Source organism: Enhydra lutris, unplaced genomic scaffold (genome assembly GCF_002288905.1).
Source record: "Enhydra lutris kenyoni isolate GAN:26980312 unplaced genomic scaffold, ASM228890v2 scaffoldscaffold9, whole genome shotgun sequence".
Taxonomy (NCBI): domain Eukaryota; kingdom Metazoa; phylum Chordata; class Mammalia; order Carnivora; family Mustelidae; genus Enhydra; species Enhydra lutris.
In genome coordinates, this window is record NW_019154093.1 from 39,091,128 (window position 1) to 39,118,532 (window position 27,405).

At 36.0% G+C, this 27,405-nt stretch overlaps 1 protein-coding gene across 1 annotated transcript in view; it reads right to left on the reverse strand.

The window, feature by feature from the left end:
* Positions 1-27,405, reverse strand: part of LOC111142964 (neuronal growth regulator 1) — an 886,535-nt gene that overhangs the window by 191,514 nt on the left and 667,616 nt on the right. The window contains exon 5 of the mRNA XM_022496319.1: positions 2,770-2,890. Coding sequence (XP_022352027.1) covers positions 2,770-2,890 — 121 coding nt within the window. The remainder of the gene's footprint in view (positions 1-2,769; positions 2,891-27,405) is intronic.

Sequence of the window (27,405 nt, forward strand, 5' to 3'; positions counted from 1 at the left end):
AGAAAGCGTAAGTGAGTGTTTGTATGTGCAGTCTTTTATTTTGCTAATTCATAAGTGACCTGCAATGTCCTTACCCTTGCCATTTAACACTGACATTTCAAATTATTTTTGATAGTCTCTGAAGTGCCATGACCTACACTAGGTGCATGGACTCTGCATGAAGATTTGTAAGACTTCTGGAGTTGAAATCCCAGCCCTCCACTAATTGTATGAACCTGTGCAAGTTACTTAAAAACACTCTGTGCTTTGTTTTCCCCCAAGCAAAAGGTGGCAATAATAATAGTATCTAACTAATAAGTTTGTTGTGAAAATTAAATAAAATGGGTTAATGTCTGTTAACAATTTAGAATACTGCCTGTCAAACAGCAGATGCTTTTTACATAGATAGTTTTTCATTTTAATGAGATAAATATTTGAATGGCCTGGGCCCAGAAGGTAGCATGGTAAACAAACTCAGTGAGTGTAACAGCCATCATTCAGCAACCAGAACCCTTCTTTTTCCTATTCTTGCACATTCTTAAATTTGCTTCACTATAATTTTGAGAGGACTTTATATACTCTTGTGGTATTTGATAATTTGAGTATTTCCTCAAATATAAACTTAACAAATGACAGATGTATACTCCACTCTGAAATGAAAATATGTTTGCCCTTGATGAGTGCATTTGATTTTCACAGCTCCCAGATTTTCTCTAGGTGTGTGTGCTGGGAAAGGGCATTGATTGGGAAGAATCAATCCACCTTTTATAGTAGTGGTTCTAAACTCCTTTCAAAATATAATAAAAGCTATTGTCCATCTCTCCAGTAGGAAAAAAGTCACTGAAACTATGACTGTGGATACCAATGGGTCCTTTGCTGTTTTTGCTATAGGCCAAGAAAGTCGACTAAGGATGATTGTAGCCTTTTCTGACAATGGTTGCTGAATTTAGGAAAGGAAAAGAGAGGGAAATAGAAAAAAAAAAATTCAGGACATCATTTCACAAAATATTGGAAACCAAAAGGACTTTAACAAAGGAGCTCTCATACTACTGGGGATAATTCTGTTAGCTTGTAAGCAAGGCCTCACATAGATTCAAAAGGGACTTTGAGAGATATGTAAAATATTTTATCATTATTTAAAATGCACTTTGTGGAAGAACCAGGGATCTGGAGAGCCCTTGCAAAGGAAGGTTCTGAGACCGTAGAACCGAAGCTCCGTTCACCCCACATCTACCAAAGAAGTCCTATTTTCATAGATATTACTAACTGGGCTTCCACATAAGATTGTATTTGAAAAAAGTGTTTCATAACCTACAGAGGATTGGAAACCACTCTTCTAGATATTGTCCATATAGAGAATCACACACTGAACTTCTGAATCTGGATTATCAGAATCTGAGAAAGGTTATTGGCTAATATACAATATTGTACCATAGGACAAGGGTGACCACAGACTAGTTTATCTAAGTATATAAAAAGTGGGGCTTCTATGAAGCCCCAAAAAGGTAGATTTAGAATTAGTAAAAACATAAAGTAGTAAAAAGAATTAAGAATTGAGTACCCCAAATTACAGAAGAGGTTGCATAAAAATAGTTGCAAATAGTTGTAGATAAAAGCAGAGTCAGTTATTCAGATCAATGAGATAGTTATGGGGACGTCCTTTATTGTTAAGGCTGATGTTGAAGAGGGAGAAGGTCTTTTACAAACTCTTCTTCTGATTATAATTTAAGGGTAAAAAAAAGGTACCTGCTTAGGTCCCATCCACTATCATCCACCATGACAATATCGAAACTTTTATGACATTTCTATAGTTTTCAGTTCAGACATTTAGCTGTCATTAGTCATGAGCCATGGTATAAATAAGTAAACCCCACAGATATATCTGTTGAACAGTGTGGAATTGCCAATATTTAGCTTTTTTGACTAAAAATGGCAGTTTTGTATGGCCCAACCTAGCATTTTCTTGAACACGTTCTTCCCTAGTTTTGAGGCAAAGAAAAAAAAAAGATGTATTATAGATAATATCCTCCCCTCTGCATTCCATCTTCCAGTTAACCCACAGGGGTCCCACTCTTCTTTGATGGCTTGATAAGAGCAGCTGAAGAGGTCTGAATGAGCCTACTGGTTGAAAGTAAAGAGAAAGTAGTCAAGTCCTGTCTTCTCTTGTTCAACAGCTCTTGTCAAGGCTTTTCCTGGGGCTCCTCAAGGGGACAATCATATAGAGCTAAAGTTACAGTAGCCCTAAAATCCCCTTGGTTCGTCCTTTAACCATGTATTTTATCTCCTCTACAGGCCCTTTAGTAATAGAATATCTAAAACACAATGTTCTATAAAATGAAATGTTAAAATGCTGTGCGGGAGAGTAAGGCAGGTGAAAGGGTTGAGACTTCTCAAGGAAGCCAGGCAGAGGCAGCAGCTCCGATTGCTTTTGGAGTGCATTCATGAAAGCTGTGCCCAAGTCCTTTAAAAGCTGGTTTCCTTCCCAAGTAAACATGGCTGCCAGCGAGAGCAATGGTGTGCTGGTTCACAAAGGAGGGGAAGAAGTGAAATGTATCAGCAGTGCAGGATTTGCAGGCATTTCTGGGATCACATAAAACCAAAGTGGACATTTCTTCTCAATGCTATTAGCTACTCATCCCTCCCGTGTGGGCCCCTTCAGTTTGCCTGCCTGCAAGGAGGCTGCTGAGAATCATTCAAGCCAGTTAAAGAAATGGTTTCAAGTAAGTATCTGAAACACAAACACATTAGCTCAAAGTGCTTGAAACACAGTAATAATCACAAAGTCCTTACTTCTTCTCTCCTTTGTACCATTCAAAGGCCGGAGGCGGCACACCTGCACCTTCGCATCTTATCAATCCACTGCGTCCTGGGGCCACGGTGCCAGATTTAATTTCCTGAATTGTAGGAGCAACTGAAAAGGAAACAAACAAAGAAACTGGTGGGTAAGTAAAACTAATCTTCAGCAGAAATATAAGGCACATATATTTTTATTCTTTCTATATTCAAAGCAATCGTATGCCTGATAGGCCAATGCATCACATTTTCAGTGTTTTACGCTTCTAATACAAGACTAGTCATTTTCAGCTTCATTTTTCAAGTTGGACAATAGATGAATGTTCCCAAGGAGTGCAGAGTAAATGCAATACGTTTTGGCCTTGCTGCCTGTTGGAAAAATGGCATTGTTGAGGGGAACACTTCATCTGTACTCCAGTCAAACTACACTCCCATAATAGCTCTCATTTATTGAGTGATCACTGGGAGCCAGTCCCTGGGCTGGGTGCTTTATGTTCATGATTTCCTCATGGTAATACTCAAAGCTAGATGGTATTATCCCAATATCATAAATTGAACACTGGAGCTCAGAGAGGTTAAATAATTTATCTAAGGTCACACAGCTACTTAGCTGCAGAATTTGGGTTTAATACTGGCATACTGACTTATTAGTCTGTGTTTTCTTCTGTCTTTCCCTGTACTTTAACACATCAGTGATTTTTTCTTTTTTTTTGGTTGTTTCTTCTACCTAAAATGCTATTCTTTTCCATTTCCACAGATGCAGGCTTGATTAGGTGTCTTTATACTCTTTCCTGTTGCTCTGGTTGAAGATAGCTTTCGCTTCTCTGAATAGTTTATCTAAATCTCTCTCATACCATATACTTTCTATCTTGTATTATAATTATTTATGGGTATGCCAGGCTTGCTTGTTAGCTGTCTGAACGCAGGGTGAGTATCTCGTCCATCTTTGCATGTTCAGAGATCAAAGCACACAAAATGATGCTTAAAAAACTTGTAGCATAGCCACTCCTTTACTCATCAATTAGTTGTTGAGTGATCAGTATATGCTGGACATTTCTCAAGGCACAAAGCAGTCCAACTTCCTAATGTGATGAAGCTTATGTTCTAGGAGGAGGGAGGGATGTGGAGACAGACTATAAGCAGTACATAAAATAAATAAGCAATTTAAATAAACGTTAGAAGGTGACAAGAGAGATGATAAAAAAAAATTAGGGCAAGATAAGAGAAATATGAGCAAGGAATAGATGGCAATTGTGTGTAGGGTGATCTGAGGAAGATTCATTGAGAAAGTGAGATTTGCATGAAGACTAGTAGTAAGTCTTTATGTAGTAAGTAGTAAGTAAGTAAGTAGTGAGTAAGTAAGACTTGTAGTAAGGCCCTAAGGCTGAGGCAAGCCTGGTTTGCTTGAAAAATACCAAAGATAACCATGTGGCTGAAGCAAGAGAAAGAAGGGAGATGATCAGGAGATGGAATGTGATGGTTAATTTTCTGTCAGCCTGACTGCATTGCAGTGTCCAAGTATATGTTAAGCATTACTTTTGGGTTTGTCTGGTTCTGTATGGAAATACTATTCAGATCAGTGGACTCGGGTCCTCCCATGTGGGTGCACACCCTGCAGTCCACTGAAGGCCTGAATAGAACAAAAGGCAGAGGAAGGGAGAATCCCCCACATCACCTGACTGCTTAAAGTAAAACATTGGTCTTCTGCCCTCAGACTAAGTTTTATATCATTGGCTCTCCTGGTTCTCATTGGCTTTCAGACTTGGACTGAGCTATACCATGGACTTCCCTGGATTTTCACTTGCAGACAGCAACTTGGGGATCTTCTCAGCTTGCATAATCACGTGAGCTAGTCCTCATAATATAATCTCTTTGTGTGTGTTTATATGTGTGTGTAGGTAGATATGTATAAATATGTATGTTTGTATTTATCTCTCTAGACATCTAAAGATTTATAGATATATGTGTGTATATCCATATTGAAATATATCTATATAGAAATATATATATATATATACACACACCCACATATATTATTGGCTCTGTTTTTCTGGAGAACTCTGACTGATGCATGGGGCCAAAGAATGGAAGATCAGATAGGACTGTGAAGGTCATTTTAAGGACTTGGTTTTACTCTGAGTGAAATGGTGAACTACCATAGAAGAGAGATATAATCTGACTTTTATTTCAAAGGCAATTTTGGCTGCTGTGTTGAGAAAAGACAATAGTGAGGCTAGGAGGGAAGCTGAGCACTTGGGAGGAAGCTGTGGCAGTTAGCAAGACAAGTGATGTTGCCAGCTCAGGTTAGGGTGGAGGCACTAGAGGTAGTGAAAGTAATTGGCTTTGAGTCTGTTGTGAAGTTGCAGCCAACAGGATTTTCCTAGCAGATGTGAAGAGATGAGTCCAGGGTGACTTCATCTGGCTTCACTGGAAGGTTACAATACCAATTGCCTGAAATGGTAAGATAGTAAGTTGATGAGTTTTAGAGAGAAACATTAAGAGTTGCATGCATGGGTCGTTTTCTTTTGATACATTTTATTTTTTAGAGTAGTTTCAGTTCACACAAAACCGAGTGGAAGGTAGAGAGTTCTCCCATATACTCCTTGTCCCAGTACGTGCATGGCCTCTCTGTTATCGATAGCCCACACCACAGCAGTACATTTGTTATAGTTGAACCTACACTGACACATCTTTATCACCTAAAACCCATAGTTTACATTAGTTTTCACTCTTGGTGTTGTATATCCTATGGGTTTAGAGGAAAGCATAATGACATATAACTATCATTATAATATCATACAAATTATTTTCACTGTCCTAAAAATCTTCTCGGCTCTGCCTCTTAATCTCTACTACCCCTCCACCCCTGGAAACCGCTGATCTTTTTATTGTTTCCAAAGTTTTGCATTTTCCAGACTCTTACATAGTTGTAATCATGGAGCATGTAACCTTTTCAGATTGACTTTTTCCCTTAGTGTTATTAGGCATTTACGGTTCCTCCATGTCCTTTCATGGCTTGATCAATTCTTTTTAGCACGGAATAATATTCCATCATCTGGAAGTACCACAGTTTATTCACCCATCCACTTATTAAGAAATAGCTTGGTTGCTTCCATGTATTGGAAATTATACATGAAGCCACTGTAAATATCCATGCACAAGTTTTCGCATACATAACTTTTAAGTTCCTTTGTTAAATACGAAGGAGTGCAATTGTTGAATCACACCATAAAGGCATGTTTAGTTTTGTAAGAAACTACCAAACTGTTTTCCAAAATGGGAAACACTTTGCATTCCTGCCAGCAATGTAAGAGAGCTCTCGTTGGTCCACATCCTCGCCAGCATTTGGGGCTGTCAGTGTTCCAGATTTTGGTCATTCTATTAGGTGTGTGGAGGTATCCCATTGTTTTGATTTGCATTTCATTGCTGACATATGACATGGAGCATCTTTTCATATACTTAATTTTTATCTGTATATCTTTGGTGACGTATATCTTCTGTTAATGTCTTTGGGCCATTTTTTTAATTAGGTTGTTTATATTCTTGTTGTTGAGTTTTCTTTGTATATTTTGGATAACCATCCTTTATCAGATGTGCCTTTTAAAAATACTTTTCCCCAATGTGTGGATTCTGTTTTCAGACTCTTAATAGTGTTTCACAGAGTTGAAATTTCTAATTGTAATGAACTCCAGCTTATCAGTGATTTCTTCCATGGATGGTACATTGCTTTTGGTGTTATAACTGTATCTGTCTATCATATCTATTTTCTAGATACACATATCTATTTTCATAAATATTTTCTTTTTCTATCACTCTTTTTAACATACTACATATTTGAAATAACACTATGAGAAAGCCATTGAACACAACAGGAACCTTGAAAATGCAAATACTAATTCATTCAGACAAATAACCTGAGTTAGTGCGCACTCTGGATATATTTTAGGTTTCTTTAGAAAGCAATAAAAAAGTACAGAGTTTAATGATTTTTCAATATGCAGTGAATATGAAAACTGTAAACACCCTTACAACAGAACATTGCCCTTCCTTTTAAAAATACCCTAGGAAATTCATCATTTTCTGTTAAGGGTGATACTTCACTTTGAAATTATAGCACCTCTATTTCTCTGTTGTATTTTTATTCTTAATAGTAAAAATTTGATTTATAGTTCTAGAAAGAACCTTGCAAAGAAATATTATTTTTATTAAAGTGCTTGCTAATAACTTGTTGAAAAACAATAAAAAGTTTTACCAAAAATATTTGAAGAAAATGTTATGAGATAATACATATGCTCATTTTATATGTATATACGTAGTATATATGTAAATATGTAAATCTATTTACATATATATCTATGTGTGTATATACATATATATACACAAATATATATATACACATTCTTGCATACAATATAAGAAATCATTTAATAAATTTACTTATCTTTGTAAAGCAAAATTCACATCTGCCCATAAATAGCAATAGATTATACAAAAGATATCTATAAATAAAACACCACTTATTTGTCAATTACTATGATACTTTTTTGCTTGTGCAAGGCCTAGGTAGGACTGTATTTCCACTCTTGTTCTCAGAGGCTTTAATCTCTCTTTCTCTCCCTGTCACACTAAGAGGCCATAACCTTTTATAATATCCAACTATTATTGAAGATGAAATAACCATATGCAACAGGAGATCCATCACAAGCTTCTATTGATAACCTGGTTAGTTTAATTACTCTCTTGTTTGTCAAGGGGTCCATGACTCATTATAAACAAAACCATGAAATCCGGAACATTGCCTGAAAACCCATGCGTAATGAACCGAAATAAAATCTAATTTGTCATTAAAAGGATTTTATGCAGTTCTTTGTGCTTATGGCTCAACACTAGGTGTTTTACCACACAAGTTAAAGGGACATGATCCTGTTGTCTAGAGGTTCACAGGCTGCTCTGATGGACACAGAAAATGGAAAGATACCTAAAGTGTCATATGGACGCACAGATGAAGAATGACTCAAGAATTAACATTGTACGTAAGAAAAATGTCCTAAGAACAGTTTGTGTGTTAGAGAATTAAAGGGCTATGGGCTATGGGCAATCAATGTGGAGAGGGAAATCTGATGTAGATTTCATTTTGAGGTTAAAATTATACATTTGAGGGACACTAGGGTGGCTCAGTCAGTTAAGCGGCTGCCTTCTGCTCAGGTCATGATCCCAGGTCCAGAGATGGAGCTTTGCATCAGGCTCCCTGCTCAGTAGAGAGGCTGCTTCTCCCTCTCCCTCTGGTTCTGCCACTCTGCCTACTTTTGCTATCTCTCTGTCAAATAAATAAATAAAATCTTTAAAAAATAAAATAAATTAAATTATACACTTGAACTTGAAGGTGCTATTGATTTTTCTCAGGGACATGAAGGAGCCCTTATTCATATTATTCTCCCACTCTTAAAAATGACTCTTCAAGGGGTGCCTGGGTAGCTCAGTGGGTTAAAGCCTCTGCCTTCGGCTCAGGTCGTGATCCCAGGGTCCTGGGATCGAGTCCCACTTCTACCTCACTGCTCGCCAGGGAGCCTGCTTCCCTCTCTACCTGCCTGCCTCTCTGCCTACTTGTGATCTCTCTGTTAAATAAACAAAAATCTTAAAAGAAAATGACTGTTCAAGAAGTGGGTTTATCCACTTACCTATTCTTCATTCCTTTATAAGAGGATGAAGAAAAGAACTCGAGAAGCAGAGAGATGGGGGCAGGAGGAGCACTGAGGAGGATGTCCCAACAGTGCTCCTCCGCCCCCATCTCTCTGCTTCTGAGTTCTTTTCTTCATCCTCTTACCCTCATGTTCCTGGTCAATTTGTCGCACCAGCCACGACAAGGGACCATGTTAATGAAAAAAAAAAAAAAAAATGATATCCCTTGCCTCATAGGACTAACATTTTTGAGGGATGTGTAGGTATGTATGCATATATATGCATGTCCAAGAGTAAGTAAGTAAATAAATAAATAGTAAGGAAGTTTTATGAACTGAGAGGGGAATTGAGCACAGTAAAAGCAAAAAGAATTCCAAGATGTATTATTTTCTGTGGTGCAGTTATGGAGCCCCTTATTGATAAGGCAGTATTTGAGCAGAAAATTAAATGATGAGAGGAAAGAAATCATGTGGTCATCTGTAGTAAATTATTACAATAAAAGAAAACAGAAAAGTGAAAGGCCTTGAGTTGAGAGCATGCTTGAGGTGGAAACATGCTTAAAAGATTTAAGCAGCAGCAAAATGGTCGTCATGGTCTGAGAAGATGAGAGGAAGATCCAGAAGAGAAGATTGGGCAGGCAGCTGGGGCTCAATTTTTGTAGAGTGTGGTAACCCATAGTAGAGCCTTTGAATTTTGTTCTAAGGAGATGAAGTTTTGGAGATTTTAAGCAGAATGACATGGTTTGATTAACTTTTTATAAATACTCTTTGGCTGCTGAGTAGTTCATGGTCTGCAGAGAGGCAGGAGGGGAAATAAGGCAGAACTGCTAAGAGGCTGCTGTAGTAATTTTGAGGATGATGAGAAAGTCATTGGCCAATCCATAAAAAAGGAAAGAATTAAGAGAAAATTTAATTAAATAGATCATTGGTCACACTGGACCTGAGTCAACTGATTTTAGTTAATTGGCAGTGACAGGACATTTTTAGTGAAATTCCAAGTTTATATCATTCTGAACCCTATTGCTTTGTGTAAATAAAATAGTTATATGGTCTCAAAAATGTCTGGTTATACCAAGCAGGTTTCTTTTCTAGAGCACATCCCAGAGAGACTGTGATGGGCATGTATACCTTATGAATATTTTATAGTATAAAGCTTCTTCCAAACTAATGAGACCATGGAATAGTAGAAGGCTTTATATTGAAGTCCTGTGGGCCTAATATTTATAGGAATTTAATCTGGGTGTGTTGGACAGTGGGACTAGTAGATATCTAAGGTCTAGTCCACATCCTGTGTTATGTGATTCATGACTTGTCAGGTCAACGGTCAACCTTGGTCTGACAGGTTTCTATGTGCTCATGAGCTAAAATGCACTCATGAATTTTACGTTAGGAAAAGGCCATGGTTATTTGCATCATAAAGAGTAGTTGCTTATTTGCCAGAAATATATACCTCACAACAATTATGATTAAGTCTCAAACTGGAGCTATAACAAGGAATTACAAGTATGTTAATCTAAGTTGTACAAAACACTCATTTTCTACTAAAAAAATGTCCTGTGTTTTAAGAAATCATATTGAACCCTTTCTAGAAGAGAGAATCAAGTGGTAAAATCTGAATGATTGCTCCCAGAACCTATTTCTTTTACCATGATATTCCATTGATCTGTGAATTTTGGCCCTGATCCAGTTGTGTAAGTTGCTTTTACAGGGAATGGGAGTGTAAAGATGGTCATCTCCATGTGTTTATGTTTCTGGAACTGTTTTATTTTTCCCCCAGAAAGATAGTTTTTGTTTTGCTTGGATGTAACTTCTTCCAATTATACCAAAGTAGCAAAAAAGGTATATTACTTGAGCCTCTCAAATTCATAAGTACAATGGCATGCTTTGGGATAGACTGATTTGTGTGCACTACTGAAATTTAGGAATTCTATCCTTATACCAAATTGTATGTGGCTGTGAGCTGAAGCAATTGCATACTAAAATAAATAAATGTTAGGGAAATGTTACTAGACAGATGTGGGGGACAGCAAAGAACAGATGTTGGGAAAAGCCAGCAGTGAAAGGGTCAAGAAGGGGTATTTAACACCTGTGTGATTAGATGCTCATAAAAGAGGAGTGTTTTCTTCTCATTTACTCAGTGGGATTATTTCCATTCATTGTTTAGCCAGTCATTTCAGGATGAAGATAATTAAAGGTTCTTCATCCAAAACTCCAGGCTCTGCAGGTGCAAGCAACAGAACCTCAGCACTTGGCACCCAATAAGCCTAATCAAGATTCACGTTTTCTTAGTTACATGACAATAGCCACAAAGACCTTCTTCCTCTCTTGTCATTCCCAGTGGGAGCTTTGGTTTTGTACAAAGTTCTATTATCAAAAAGATGAGTGAATCCAAGAATTATTTCAATAGGCTTAGTGAATTGAGGTAGTACAAATGAAACTCTACAGCTCCAAAGGCAAACAAATTTGACACCATCCCTCTCTCCCAAATGATGGACAATGATAAAGGAGCCATATTAAATAGTTACAAGGATAAAAAAGAGTGAGCAGTAGTAAAGGGAAGTAAATCATGAGGAAATCTGTCCTACAGAAGCTCTGTAGGAAAACACTGTGGTAAATAAGCATGTTGACCTTGGTCTAAATCATAGAACTTGTGAGCTACACCAAAGAAGCCTCAGTCAGATAAACCATCTTTGAAAAAAATTTAAGTTTTCCAGTACCTACTAGAAAACACATCATATAGGAAGTGCTCAATACACAATTGTTACAAATGAGGATGATGATAGTTGAAAATTTCTTCTTTGAAGATAGGTTGCACCTTAGGGTAAGGAATAATGACAATCATTCAAAGGCTGTCATAGATCTTACGGAAGTGGATCACAAGGTCAGTAAACCCTTTCCATGAAGCAATTGTGTCCTTGCCTTATGGACTAATTCAATCTTAAAGAAAGCTGAAAACTCCATGTTATTGCTAAGAGAAATTTTTTAAAAATAATTTACCTAGTCAGGTTTTTTTTTAAAATCAAATTGATGAAAATAAGACAGTTTGTAAGGTACCTCCAGCTTCCCCAAAACCTTAAACATTTACACAGTCACAAAATAGTGCAGTGAAAGGCTTTTCTTTGTAGCCCAAACAAAAGTGGTTGTAACATTCACTATCTGAGTTACTTAACTCTTCTAAACCCCAGTTTTCTCATCCATAAAATAAATAGTGCCTACTTCATAGGACTGCTGTATGGACAACATAAAACACTTTATAGAGGCCCAGAAATAAACCCACAATATAGGGTCAATTTATCTTCAACAAAGAAGGCAAGAATATGTACTGGGAAAAAGTCTCTTCAAAGTGTTGGGAAAATTGGATGGCTATATGCAAAAGAATGAAACTGGAACACTCTTACACCATACACAAAAATAAACTGAAAATGGATTAAGAATCTAATGTGGGATCTGAAAGCATAAAAATCCTAGAAGAGAGCACAGGCAGTAATTTCTCTGATACTGGCCATAACAGCATCTTTCTAGATATGTCTACCAAGGCAAGGGAAACATAAGCAAAAATAAACTATCAGGATTACATCTAAATAAAAAGCTTCTAAATAGCAAAGGAAATGACCAACCAAACTAAAAGACCACCTACTGAAAGGAAGAAGATATTTGCAAGTGACATCTGATAAAGGGTCAGTATCCAAAATATATAAAGAATTTATACAGCTGAACAACCCAAACCCAAATAATCCAAGCAAAAGCTGGGCAGAAAGCATGAAGAGATATTTACAAAGAAGACATACAGATGGTCAACAGACGCAATAATGCTATATATTAACTACACTGGAATTAAAAACAAAAAAACAAAAACAAACTTCATGGAAAGTGTTACCTTAGTGCTTTGCACTGAATTAGCAGTCAATAAAAATATTAGCTATTATTAAACAGACATTATTACTGGTGAACAGGATATCACAGTTATGCTCCCTTTAAGAACATGAGATCATAAGGTATGGATAGAAAAGGAACTGATTTTTTAAAAATTCATTGTCTTTTTTTTTTTTCTGTTTTATATCTTTATTTTTTGCTGATGATATAATTGTACACCCCAAAATCCAATATAATATAGGCAAAGCTATCTAGAATTATCAAAGGAATTTGAGAAAAATGATAGAGACAAGATCAATATGAAAAATCAAGAGCTTTTCTATATCAGCAATAACTAATCGCAGAAAGGGGAAGACAATTTCCCCCACAATAGCAACAAACACTACAGGATAATTATAAATAAATTTGAAAAGAATGATACTATATACATATGATGAATAAAGGCTATGAAATCCTATTAAAGTACACAGAATAAAATAATAATAAATACTCAGTGCTTCTTATGGGTGGGACTTTATACTTATTTTCTGAGCCTCATAGACTCCTATGAAGCACATGATATTATTATTCCTATTTAGAAGAAGAGACAACAAAAATACAGGGGGCAACATAACTTGCCCAGGGTCACACACAGAAGTGTTGGAGCCAGGAATTGAATCCAGGTGGCCTGACTTTTGCCCTTAATCATTAAACAACCCTTCCTCTGGCTGGCCTGAGGGGACATACTGTCTTTTTTTTTTTTTTTTTCCAAAATTTTTTTTTTAATTTTTTTATAAACATATATTTTTATCCCCAGGGGTACAGGTCTGTGAATCGCCAGGTTTACACACTTCACAGCACTCACCATAGCACATACCCTCCCCAATGTCCATAACCCACACCCCCCAACCCCCCTCCCCATCAACCCTCAGTTTGTTTTGTGAGATTAAGAGTCACTTATAGTTTGTCTCCCTCCCAATCCCATCTTGTTTCATTTACTCTTCTCCTACCCCCTTAACCCCCCATGTTGCATCTCCTCTCCCTCATATCAGGGAGATCATATGATAGTTGCCTTTCTCCGATTGACTTATTTCGCTAAGCATGATACCCTCTAGTTCCATCCACGTCGTCGCAAATGGCAAGATTTCATTTCTTTTGATGGCTGCATAGTATTCCATTGTGTATATATACCACTTCTTCTTTATCCATTCGTCTGTTGATGGACATCTAGGTTCTTTCCATAGTTTGGCTATTGTAGACATTGCTGCTATAAACATTCGGGTCCACGTGCCCCTTCGGATCACTACGTTTGTATCTTTAGGGTAAATACCCAGCAGTGCAATTGCTGGGTCATAGGGTAGTTCTATTTTCAACATTTTGAGGAACCTCCATGCTGTTTTCCAGAGTGGTTGCACCAGCTTGCATTCCCACCAACAGTGTAGGAGGGTTCCCCTTTCTCCGCATCCTCGCCAGCATCTGTCATTTCCTGACTTGTTAATTTTAGCCATTCTGACTGGTGTGAGGTGGTATCTCATTGTGGTTTTGATTTGTATTTCCCTGATGCCGAGTGATATAGAGCACTTTTTCATGTGTCTGTTGGCCATCTGGATGTCTTCTTTGCAGAAATGTCTGTTCATGTCTTCTGCCCATTTCTTGATTGGATTATTTGTTCTTTGGGTGTTGAGTTTGCTAAGTTCTTTATAGATTCTGGACACTAGCCCTTTATCCGATATGTCATTTGCAAATATCTTCTCCCATTCTGTCAGTTGTCTTTTGGTTTTGTTAACTGTTTCCTTTGCTGTGCAAAAGCTTTTGATCTTGATAAAATCCCAATAGTTCATTTTTGCCCTTGCTTCCCTTGCCTTGGTGATGTTCCTAGGAAGATGTTGCTGCGGCTGAGGTCAAAGAGGTTGCTGCCTGTGTTCTCCTCAAGGATTTTGATGGATTCCTTTCTCACATTGAGATCCTTCATCCATTTTGAGTCTATTTTCGTGTGTGGTGTAAGGAAATGATCCAATTTCATTTTTCTGCATGTGGCTGTCCAATTTTCCCAACACCATTTATTGAAGAGGCTGTCTTTTTTCCATTGGACATTCTTTCCTGCTTTGTCGAAGATGAGTTGACCATAGAGTTGAGGGTCTATTTCTGGGCTCTCTATTCTGTTCCATTGATCTATGTGTCTGTTTTTGTGCCAGTACCATGCTGTCTTGATGATGACAGCTTTGTAATAGAGCTTGAAGTCCGGAATTGTGATGCCACCAACTTTGGCTTTCTTTTTCAATATTCCTTTGGCTATTCGAGGTCTTTTCTGGTTCCATATAAATTTTAGGGTTATTTGTTCCATTTCTTTGTAAAAAATGGATGGTACTTTGATCGGAATTGCATTAAATGTGTAGATTGCTTTAGGTAGCATAGACATTTTCACAATATTTATTCTTCCAATCCAGGAGCATGGAACATTTTTCCGTTTCTTTGTGTCTTCCTCAATTTCTTTCATGAGTACTTTATAGTTTTCTGTGTTGGTATAATAAGCATGTCATTAATTTAATTAAAAGCTGTACCAGTATAAATTTTTACTTTCCCAGAATTCCATGCATACCCTGCTTTTTAACTACAGTTAACAAAATCTTCTCTGAAAGACATTTGTAGGAGACCTTGTCTAATTTCTCAATGACCAAAAAGTAAGAGGCTTGGATTCAATAATGTGATAGAACATCAAAAGTGTATGGAACACAAAGGTGTTCTTTCTAGAAAGATATGCAGTTGTGGACATTCTTTATGTGTTAGAGCATATAAAAGATCAATGTATCGATTCAGTTAAGCTTATGATGATATCATTTTCTTTCACATGAAAGACAATGAAAAGTGGAATTTCACATTAAATTCACATGAATTTCACATGAAATTGACTTCAGTGGTTTTATTAAAGGCTCAATATCCATCTTAGTGTACTAAGCTGTGATCTCTGATTCCCTTATGTTTGCACAGGTGCATAAAAGACAAAATATTTTGTGAAAAATTCCAGAGCTAAGACATATAACCGCATATTAAGTCTGATTTTAGGGGCATTGGTGAAGGCCTTTGCATTGTCCCCTAAACACTTAAAGAAAAATCTATGCATTGCTTTAAAACTACAACATAAAGGATTCTTTTCCTAAACTCATGGTTTAATGTTATGATAATATTTAACCTTTTAAGGGAGGTTAAATATGCTTTCATTAGTCATTTACATTGTGGTGTGAATGACGTGATATCATCTTGATTATGAGTGTACATCTGTTAGAGGCCACTGAAGGATAGATGGTTGGGTTATCTGTGACTCATGATAAAGCACATAAAAGGACAGTAGGGAGATAAAGGGTTATATATGTAATGAGGAGTTTGCTGGTACTTAGGCAGAATTCATTCATATCATGCTTTTGGCAAGGGTCAGCAGTAGTGAGATTACAGCTTGAAGTAGCTGTCCCCTTAGAATCAGCAATGCTCATTTCAGTGATGCATCCACGGTAAAATATGTCTGTCTGAGATTTATTGGGCCACCAGCTGTATCAATAAGAATTAAATGGTTCACTGTTTTCCTAGCTGTTCACCAAACTTTCTTTCTTTAGACTTTATTCATGATTTGATCTCTTCTCTGTTGTCAGTCATGCTGAAATTATAGCTGAATGTGATTGATTTGGATACAGTGGACAAGTTTGCAAGGATTTTGAAGCTGGGACTCTCCAAAGGCATCTCTATTCTCAATGCATACGGTCTTGCAACACACGTTGTGCATCAGAACAAACTTTCTGAATCTCTAAATGTTTGCATGCATTCTTTTCATGTTGAAGTGACTATGAATTTCCTGATATAAAAATTATTTTTAAGGAATCCCTCCAAATAAAGATTAGAAGAGTTCAGATTTCTCTTTAGATTGCTTATAAAACATGAAAATATTCTTGAGAATCTTTTTCTCATGGGGAAATCCTCCTAGCTATATTAATCAGTCAAGATATGTTATTTAAGCTTCTATTATGTTTATTGTTATGTTTTAAGTCATGGTACATTTTCAAAGATTAGAATTGATCTGTCAGAATACAAATAAACTAGACATATAAATTTAAGATTTTTTTTGCAGTCAATCAATGTAAAAAATGATACCAATAAAGATGTACTCAGTAATAGATGGGAAAATACTTGTGGAATTTTTCCTCAGGCTAATTCTCACCAGATCAAGTTTTCCTCTGACTTCAGGGCCAGGTTCCTCCAAGGACCTACTAGTAAACCCAAGGGCACCAGGGAACCTTGGGCTGGTATGACTTCTGCCCTATGCCGAATAATCACTGAATCCGATTTCTTAGTTGACTAAATGGTTTATTATTTCTTCTTGTTTCTGTGGCCTTCAATAATCTTAAAATAGCACATTTAAAAAGTTGATTAAAATTCTGTTATGAAAATTATTTAATTTTGAAAAATGAATAATTCATATTGCTAATATATTCCAAAGAATTACTTTCCAAACACACTGTCTTGGAGGAAGAGAAAAGAAAGGCTTTGAGTAGCTAGAAAAAAAAGGGAAATTAAGAAAAAAAAATTGAATATAGAAATATAGTTGTAAACTACCTTTTCTTTTTGCCCACTGCCCTCAAACGCATGAAGGTAAATGTTAGAAGTCTAGTAAGACTATAGGAAATGTGTTAAGTAATTGACATTTTTTAAGACTTATATGCACAGATTTCCTAGTAAGAAAATGAACGTTAAGCTGAACCACTTCTACTTCTCCATTTATTTTGAGGTGGCAATCAGCTGTGGGCTCAGACCTGCATCCTGGAGTTTGTAATGTTACAGAATTTCTATATGGTCCAAAGACTAGAGCAACAGAGGTCATGACTGTGAAACAGATGTGCTTTATCCATCGACTTTCTCTGAACTTATGAACAAGGAGAAAAACAATATAACAGGAAGTGATACTAGTTGTAGAATCGAGAGGTAATTTTTCTTCCCATCTGAAAAACAGTTTTAGATACTTCTATTTATGGAGAAAGAAAGCTAAATCAGAGCAAACACAGTAAGTAGTAACTAAGAGCCAAAGAATAAGAAGACATAAGTAGGAGAGACATTTACCTACAAATAATATATCTTAGAGAAATAAAAAGATGTGGGAGGAGGCATGGCAGAAAAACTGTAATTTTCAGAAACAATAGTATAGGTGTATTTGAAACTAAGAATGTTTAACAAGGGAAAAAATGTCATTCTTCCTAAAATGATTAAATAAAACGTGGTATGAGAAAACTCTGCCTAACAGCAAAAGTAATTTGACAACTGAAGGGTGTGTCAGGAAAGGGAAAGTCTGACAGACAAATAAGAAATTCCATGTCAGCAAGAGTAGCACATAAATAAATTATTAGAGAAAATGTTTAGGCTCTTTCCTCTTCTGCTCAGAAATATATATATGCGTAAAATGCAGCTGATACCCTCCTTATAATCTTAATCTTATTTACTGCCTCTTACGTCAAAATCACTAGATTTCTCACTATTTATTGCTTTCATCCTGCGAAGCTTATCTGTGCATTTGATGAACAGTTACTATTGCCATTTCATCAATGTCATTACAAAACATTTCTAAGTCGTGAGAGACTGTAATCTTGTAGAGTCTGCCTTTAAAATGCATCTTATCACTCCTTACCACCTCATAACTATCATGCTGGTGCAAGCCAGCATTGCCTCTCACTTGAAATATTGGAAGTTTCCTAACTGGTCCCCCTGCTTCTGTCCTTGCTCTCTATACTGGCTATTCTCAAGGTAGCAGCCATAGTGTTCCTTTTTCTTTTCTTTCTTTCTTTCTTTTTTTTTCTGGATCTATTTTTTAAATTTAATTTAATTTTTTCTTAATTTAATTTTATTTTTTCAGTGTTCCAAGATTCACTGTATATGCACCACCCCCAGTGCTCCATGCAACATGTGCCCTCCTTAATACCTACCACCAGGCTCACCGAACCCCCTCTGCCCCCCCAAACCCTCAGTTTGTTTCTCAGAGTCCACAGTCTCTCATGTTTCATCTCCCCCTCCGATTTACCCCAATTCACTTTCCTTTCCATATCCTAATATCCTCCATGTTATTCCTTATGCTCCACAAGTAAGTGAAACCATATGATAATTGACTTTCTCTGCTTGACTTATTTCACTCAGCATAATCTCCTCCAGTCCTGTCCATGTTGATACAAAAGTTGGGAATTCATCCTTTCTGATGGCTGCGTAATATTCCATTGTATAGCCATATTGTTTCTATTAAAATAAGTCAAATCCTCATTCTTGCTTCTACACAACCACATTCCCTTTTCATTCAGAATACAAGTCAAATTCATTTCAAATTCATAGGGTCCACAAAACCCTAAACAATCTGACTCTCCTGCTTTCTCTCTGACCATGTTTCTGTTCAACTGTCTTTCTTGCCCAATCTTCTCTGGCCACACTGAACTACCTGATATTCATGGAACACACACCAAGAATGTCCCTTGCTAGGTTTTCTATACTTGGTACTTCCTCAATCTAAAATATGCAACCTTCAGATATCTTCATTTCTTGCTGGCATCCACATTGTCTCCAGTTTGTGCTCCAACTCCACCATACTGAAGAGGACTTCCCTGTCCCTCTATATAAAATAATATTACAATTCTCTTACCATACGACTCCTTTCTTAGCCAACTTCATTGTCCTCTGTACCAACAATTTCCATCTGACATAGTATATATTTACTTTTTTATTTGCTATTGTCTTTTTCTCCTCCCTGAAAAGTATAGTTCATGAGGAAACAGTCTTGTTTTGTTCAATGATGTGTCCTGGACTAGAGCCTAGAACATAGTAGGCACTCAATAAAAAATGCAAGATATATTATTGTTGTTGAATGAATAAAAACTAAAACAATCATTCAATTCTCTGTACAAAAATGTGGCATATCTTGTTTTAAGCTGAGGCAGATGTCATAGTGTCATTTCTCTTTGCTGAGTAGAAAATTTCTGTAGCATTAATATTTGTATGTTTAAAATCTCTAATATTGTATGCCTGTAAAATGAATAATATAATGCCTGCAAAAATATCACCTTAATGTTTTTGGTATGTTTTGCTGTATAATAATACCTTAGGTTTTTTCATCCCTTCAAACTGAATTAGATCAATATATATCTATGTGTGTATATATATATATAATATATCTTAATATATAATAAATAATTTTATATACTTCTATAGTATATATAAATATGTGCTATATTATATAAGCAATTAAATTTAGTATATTCTTTAGAGTACTTAGATATGATTTATAATAAATCATCTGAAATTAAGTGGTTAATTTTAGTGTTTCATTTTTATATATTATGCCGTATCACATGTAACACTATATAACTCAGCACTAAAATAAAATATAGCCGGGCACTGAGTTATAGAAAAAATTCAAGCAGTATTTCCATCAAATCCTCCAATATACTTTAGTTCAAAAAGCTATCACAGGCAAACTTTAGGCTTATTCCCTGTTTTACTTAGTCCTTGCCACAATAATACTGTGTAGGAAATAACCACTACAACTTGGTGAAAGGTATCAATATTGATTTCTCACTTATGTGTCTTACTCTCTGTCGTATCTGTAATGCCCGTTAGTCAAAGCTGTCATCTAGTCAACTGTGTCATCAATGGGGCTAGGAAATATCCTACATACATTTGGAGGGTGATGGGAGATACTTTTGTCAAGAAATTATCCAGAACATTACTTGTAGGTGGAATTTTCCAAAGGCATTCAGGCTCAAAGTCTCTTCCATAGCAAAGCCAAAGAGAGCTCCATGGGTCTGCCTTGAAAAGGAAAGTATGTTTCATCTTCTGCTAAGGAAAGAAGTTTTCTGAAAGGAATTGTGGATTTCAGAGTGATTTAATGTGAGGGATTCTGACCGAAGATCTACTGCAGAGAACAGAACTGCCATGGAAACCAAAAGGATAGCAAGTACTATGCAAACCAAGTACTGTGGAAAGGTAGCATGTCAGGAAGGGGTTATTAGAGCACCCAGAAAGGAACCCATCCTAGGAATACTCCCACTTCTTCAGCTGCCATAGATGAGATGCATTTGAGAACTGGGAGATATTTTTCCATGTTCATATGCCATCTACTGATTCAATATTATTCTGAGTTATTGTCTCTTCTCTTACTCATGAATTTACTCAGTGCTGTTGGTCAAGGATATATTAAAATGGTTCTTAGAGAACCTCAGGGATTAGAGAACCCCAAGAGTTCTGAGAACTCTAAGCTTAGAGAACCTTAGGAACTGACTAATAATGTGTCAGAAACTTTTGCCTTTCTCTAAGACCTAGTCCAGTAGGAGGAAAATGGCAGACACTTCAAAAATGTTCACTGAATAAATGAATGGAATGAATGAATGAGCTCTATAAAATACTGTGATTCTATGATCTTACTAAAATTTATACTCCAGGATTCTTCAACTTAATATAGTTAAATTCTAACTAGTTACCTTTAGTGTTAATAAGTTTATTAGGTTCATGTAACACATAACTTAAAGACATTCATACTATATGGCCAAATGTTGGTATCAATGGCATTTCCTAATAATGTACATTTGTTAAAGAATTTTTTAATTAATTAATTTTTAGTGGGGAGGGATATGGAACAAGCAGAATTTCTGGGCATATTTGACCCAAAATTTAATCTAAAGCTAATAATTTCTCTGAAAAAGTAGTACATTCTTGACATAATGGGCTCTATTTTGATCAAATAAATGGATATGCTTGCTAAGGAAAGGAGTATTTATTTTAACTAGAAATCTTCCGTATTAGTTGAATCTGAAACATATATATATAAGTCCAAACAATTTATTTACTTTGTAATAAAGTTGCAAGATCTGAGTACAATCCCTCCTTATTCACATTTCACAACCTCCAGTGGATGCCTGAAACCTTGGAATGTATAGAACCCCACGTAGACTATGTTTTTCCCATAAATATATACCTATAATAGAGTTTAAGAATTAAATGGTAAATGATTAATGACAATACCTAACAATAAAATAAAACAATTATAACAATATACTGTAATAAAAGTTACATGAATAACTCTCTCTCTCTCTCAAAATACCTTACCATCCTGTACTCACCATTATTCTTCCTGTAATGATGTGAGTGATAAAGTGCCTATGTGATTAGATGAAGTGAGGTGAATGATGTGGGTAATGTGATCTAGTGTTAGGGTACTAAGACCTTCTGATCGTATGTCAGGAGGAAGATCGTGTACTTCCAGACCATGGCTGACCATGTGTAACTGAAACCCTGAAAATTAAACTGCAGATAAAAGAGGACTATTATATATGGTAGAAAGTTGACCTCTGTATATTGGACATACTGGACACTGTTTATGTGTTTGTTTATAAAACACATAAGGCAGACAGTTTTCAGAACAATGTTAGAAGTAGTAATATGTGCTGCTTCTTTGTCATTTTTGGTTAAATGCTCAGTTTAGTATTTCTGCCTGAATTTGAGTTCACCATTTTTTAAAATGGAAATTCACAGCTGGAGGTGAGTATGATTATGTAAAAAGTGTAAAGATTGGTCAAGATAATGCTTCCCATTGAGTCTATTATTTTCAAGATCTTTCTAGTCAGTGTGTTCCACCATGTGCCCCATGAAATAATGGCCCATCATGGTTTTTATGATTTTCTTACTCAAGTAATCCTATGAGGTGGCTTTATAATAGCATCAAATAAAACTATTTCAATGTCGTTTTGTGGTGTGTGCATCTGTGTGTGTGTGTATGTGTGTGTGTGGTGTGCATTATCTCTGTTTCTTCCAAAATGGAAATAAGTCTGTATTTGGTAACTGAACCAAATGTTTCTAGGGCATTTTAAATGCATAATTCATAAAAACCAAAAATGGTAAAACAATGCACAGACTCTACTAGCATTAATTTAGCTATGGAAAATATGCAAAAACACTAGGTAGAGCAGGTTTTGTCTTTTAACATTTTAATGAGCTTTGGGACTTTCATGCATATTAGTTATGTTGCCCTAATTACTCATTATAATTCTAATGTGCATTTTATATTTAATTACAATGCTTTTAAAGATTTGGTATAGACAGTAAATTATTATAACTAGCATGTGCATAATGATTATGAACTGAATTTATTAACTTTTATACCAGCATTTAGTGTTGGTAACTTTCATTTTCACCTTGGTGATTAACCACATTGTCTGATTAAACAAATATTTGTGTGGAATTAATTGTAAATGACAAAGAGCAGTGCCCAATTTTTGCTTTTTGCCAATTTTCATCCAATTTTATTTTTAGTTTTCCTAGCTTATTTCATTGCTAGACAAGCTCATTTTAAAATGTTAAAGTAAGTATAATTATTTTTTCTTAATTACTTAAAAGATTTTAGGCCTGTTAAGGCATTTCATCAGGGAGCCCAATGACAGATGATTAGAAGGTTTCTTTAGGGTAGGTAAAGCAAAGTGTTTTTTCTGAGATCTTAGCTCATATCCTAATGTAAAGGTATGCATTTAAAAAATAGTAATTCTCACATTTTGTAAACATCAAGAATGGCTGTCTTCAATCAACAAGAATTTTTCTTCCCATTTGGCAAAATGCATTTCCACAAGTTTTAGATGTTAATTCTTTGCCAAATTGTTCATATTAAAAAAAAAAAAAAAAAACACACATCAGCTCCAGATGCATTTTCCATCCTTGAAATTTAGTAGAGGGCTCTGTATCAAGTGGGCAATCAATACACGTTAATTGATAATTAGGATGATAATAAGGTTTTCTTGTAAAAATTCACATTCACATAGAGGGAAATAAAAATATCAAAACTTGAATGTGAATGAAATTATAACTTTATCAGATGAAGTCTGTATTTTTGGGCTCCAGATAGTCTTATTCCTAATCCGTAATATTTACTTTCAAAGAACAAAGGAGGGCAGGCAAGACAAAGATGAGACAAGAATTAGTGAGGAGGTTTTTATCTGAAAAATTCCTTTATATAGTGTAGCAGTGAAGAGCTTTGTATTAAGAATTCATTTAGGATCTTAGTTTAGGACCAATTACTAGTTGTGGGATGCTGGGCAAATATAACAGTTTAAAACTTCAACTCCTTCCTCTGTAATACAGGGATGACACAGTCTACCTCTAAGACTTGTGGCAATTCAATGAAGAGGTTGTGTCTAAAGAAAGAATACAAGGAAGGTCTGGCATATAATAAATATTTGAAAATTTGGAAATGTGAGTGTTATCACACAAATGTTACTGCCGCCCTGATTCAAAGTGATTGTTCTGCAGAGCAATGTATGTAGCTGACATTCATCTTCTTGAAACCCTCCAGTATCATTTATCCACTGATAAATGTGCTTTGTCCGTATGTATATATATATATAATTACGTAGGCATACATGTATTAGATGTTCATTTATATATAGGTCCGTAAATATATATATTTGCATAGATTTTTTAATTAAAAACCATTAATTTATTATCAGTTGACCACTTAGGAAATAGAGATAATAATCTCATATACCACTCCATTGTTTACTATGTACTGGAATTGCTAGTTCACTCTTTGAATTACTGTTATGAAAATAATCATCTATAAATTTGTATGATACTTATTTACATATATTAATTGACATCATTGCATTTCTATAAGTATTATTAATAATAAAGTCATTGTATTCTTTTATGCAGATTATAATATACAATTATATACAGAAATATATACATACAACGATGTAGTAATATAGTCTATCCTTATTTAAAAAGTAATGCTATTATCTCCTTTAGTATGTTGTAGTCTCAAAGGTAGAATTTATTCCTTAGTTACCTTTTTTTCTATAAATAGCAAATATTTATTGAGTATTTATTGCATGTCAGATACTATGTTATGGCCTTAGCAGCTAGAACTATGCCTTACACATAATAAATCTTTGTAATCTGAGAGAATAGATGAGTGAATTATAGTTTGCCTACTGTATCATCAATTGACTTATGGGAAAGCTTTTTCAAGATTATTTTTCATTTAGTAGGCTGTGTCTAAGAGATGAACATAATGAACTGATAGGTGAAACTTCCTATCAATCCATTAAATATTTCACAGCAAGATTCTCTGAATATTTATTTAATTTCATTAAGTAATAAGATATTTTGCTAGGAAATAAACACAACCACATACCTCTATTAAAGTATTCCTAACAAGATTTCATTCTAAAATCTTAAATTACTTTGAAATTGAGCTTGTGCCAAATTGTACATTGTTTGTGGTAATATGGCCCTAATAAAGTCAATAAAAATGCTTCCTGTTTTTTACCCACATTTTTGTCATTCATGCATTTCATCCAACATGCTCCTGGTCTAGAAATGAAATATTAACACCGGGAGCACTCCAGGTCACCTACACAGTGATGCTCATGGGGGAAACAAAATGAACTAAACCAGATGGACTCCAAGTGCTGCCATTGCCAGGGGCTGCCACCAACATCCCACATATGAACTAGGAAGAAAAGTAGAGTGTGAGACACAGTTGCAAAGTATATCAAATGCTCATTCAAGAGCAGTTCAGTTCTGTCTCCAGTGATGGTACACCTGTGCTCTGTGATATGTCTATCGTCACTACCAATCTCCTATTTGGTTAAAAAAGATTTGCATCTTTTTTTGCTAAAAATTAATGACTTAAATTTATGTAAAGAAATCTGTCTTTTGGGGTGCCTGGGTGGCTCAGTAGTTTGGGCCTCTGCCTTCGGCTCAGGTCATGATCTTGGGGTCCTGGGATCGAGCCCCACATCGGGCTCTCTGCTCAGCGGGGAGCCTGCTTCTCCCTCTCTCTCTGCCTGCCTCTCTGCCTACTTGTGATCTGTCTCTGTGTCAAAGAAATAAATAAAATCTTTAAAAAAAAAAAAAAGAAATCTGTCTTTTTATTGTTTCTTTCACATCTTATTTTTTCAGTCTTTAAAAAGATGTTGACATTAAAGACTCTTCAAATAGAAAAACACACAAACACCTAAAAAAGGAGGGTGGAAGTACCTTTTTGATACCTGAAGTTCCCTGTCATTGGTGGATGCCACAGAAATTCATGGTCATCTCTTTAATAAATATATATTGAAGTCCCTTGGCAGTCAATGACCTAATGTTTACACTTCTAACCTTTACTGAGTGATCTCAAAGGCCCATTACTTGTATTGTTGGCAATTTCTCCGCAGTGCAATTGAAACTTTTGTGATTATACTGCGGGTAAGGACTAGAGGAATTTGAGTCTAAAATTGTGAAAACTGGCTCAGTTCAGTTTAGTAGTCAAGGACTGAAGTATGGAGGTTTCAAGAGGAATGGAAGGTCCTAAGAGAAGGGATTAGCTCAATTGCGAATTGGGAAGAAATATTCATTCCCAAAGGAAAGATTTTTATTTAATATATTTGTTTTTTTTCTACCCACATGCTCACTACTACTCAAAGAAGAAAGAACAGGGACACCAGGGTGGCTCAGTCATTTAAGCATCTGCCTTTGGCTCAGGTCCTGGGATCGAGTCCCCTGTCGGTCTCCCTTTGAGAAGGAAGCCTGCTGCTCCCTTTGCCTGCTGCTTTCCCTGCTTGTGCACTCTCTCTCTCTCTCTCTCTCTCTCTCTGACAAATAAATAAATAAAATCTTAAAAAGAAGAAGAAGAAGAGGAAGAAGAGGAAGAAGAAGAAGAAAGAACAACTGAAATTTGCATGTGTGGAAGAGCAATGATTATTACAGATGGATGCTTCTTTCTCTTTACCCTGGGGTATGTCTCTTAGCAGGACATAAATATTCTGCCTAGTAACTCCATGGACGAACTTTCCAAAAGCAGGCAGCCCATGTGGAGAGGACTATGATTTTCCATTTGTGCCTATAACTGGAAGATAAGTTCACTTCTTGGAGTGTTATAAACTGGTGCATTAGGCCAGAAACCTTGAGAAATAGACAAGGAGATGGATTTAAAGAACAAAATAAGCATTGAGAAAAAGAAGTTTTTGGAGGTGCCAGGCTATTTTGGACTTGGAATTATAGGTAATCTGTGGATAATTTTTAATAGATGTGTGGTTGTCTTTAAACTGCTCTGACCAAAAATGCAGACTTAGGTTTTAGGTGTGGGGCATATGGGATGTTCGTACTACTTGTGGGTCTTTGTCCTGGATCCATGTCCTGACAGAATGACTTTGCGGTACAGGTAAGCAGAATGGAGTCATTTTTTACAGGAATGACCTGAGTAAGCAGGCGGAGCATGACTGAATTAAAGCAAAGGACAGGTGGGCCCTGTGGGTGGCTTACCGAAATGCTAGAGCAATACACCAGGACAACTATGGCTACCACAGACAGCACTAGGGGGCCTGGAAAGCACCAGACAAGCTGGCTACAGTGTGTAGGCTTAACTCTGAACTCTACTGGCACAAGTAACCTGGTTACTTAGATGAGGTAGGATCTTCCATACTTCTAACGTGATTTTCAGCCAGGTATACAAGGTGAAAGGCCAGATCCTTTTAACTGCATAAAACCTGAATTCCCAAATAGGTAGAAAGTACTAGTTCAGCTGCCACAAATTTTGTTTCTCTTTCATGTTTTGAATTTCTGGCAGGACTGAAAGAGGAGACTATGAAGGGGCTAACCTTGGAAACACAAGTCTTGTCCACAGGTCCTTAAGAGTCATTTCCTACTATTGTCTCAAGTTGAGCCTGGACTTTTTAATTACACAGGCTTAGCAAATGGCTTTTGATTGCTGAGATCTAAATTATGATTTTATTCAAAGAAGAGTCTTAGATTTTATTGATATATAAAAAGGAACCAAAACCCTTATTATATTTTTAGTATATGTGCTGCTGAAGTGAGCACCCAAAACCCTTATTATAAAGAGAATATTCTATCTTCTTGGATGGAGGTAGAGAAATAATTCAATAACATTGCTGGCTTTTAAAAAGGCAGTTTTTAAAAGGTCTGGGCAGAATTAAGGGATCAGTTTTGATCAGGAAGTTAAGGAAAAATGGAAGGATACAAAATACTTGTTTGAATCATAATGCAGGAGCAACAGATGAATGGAAATGGCGGGGGAAAGGGGGCAAAGGAATCCAGG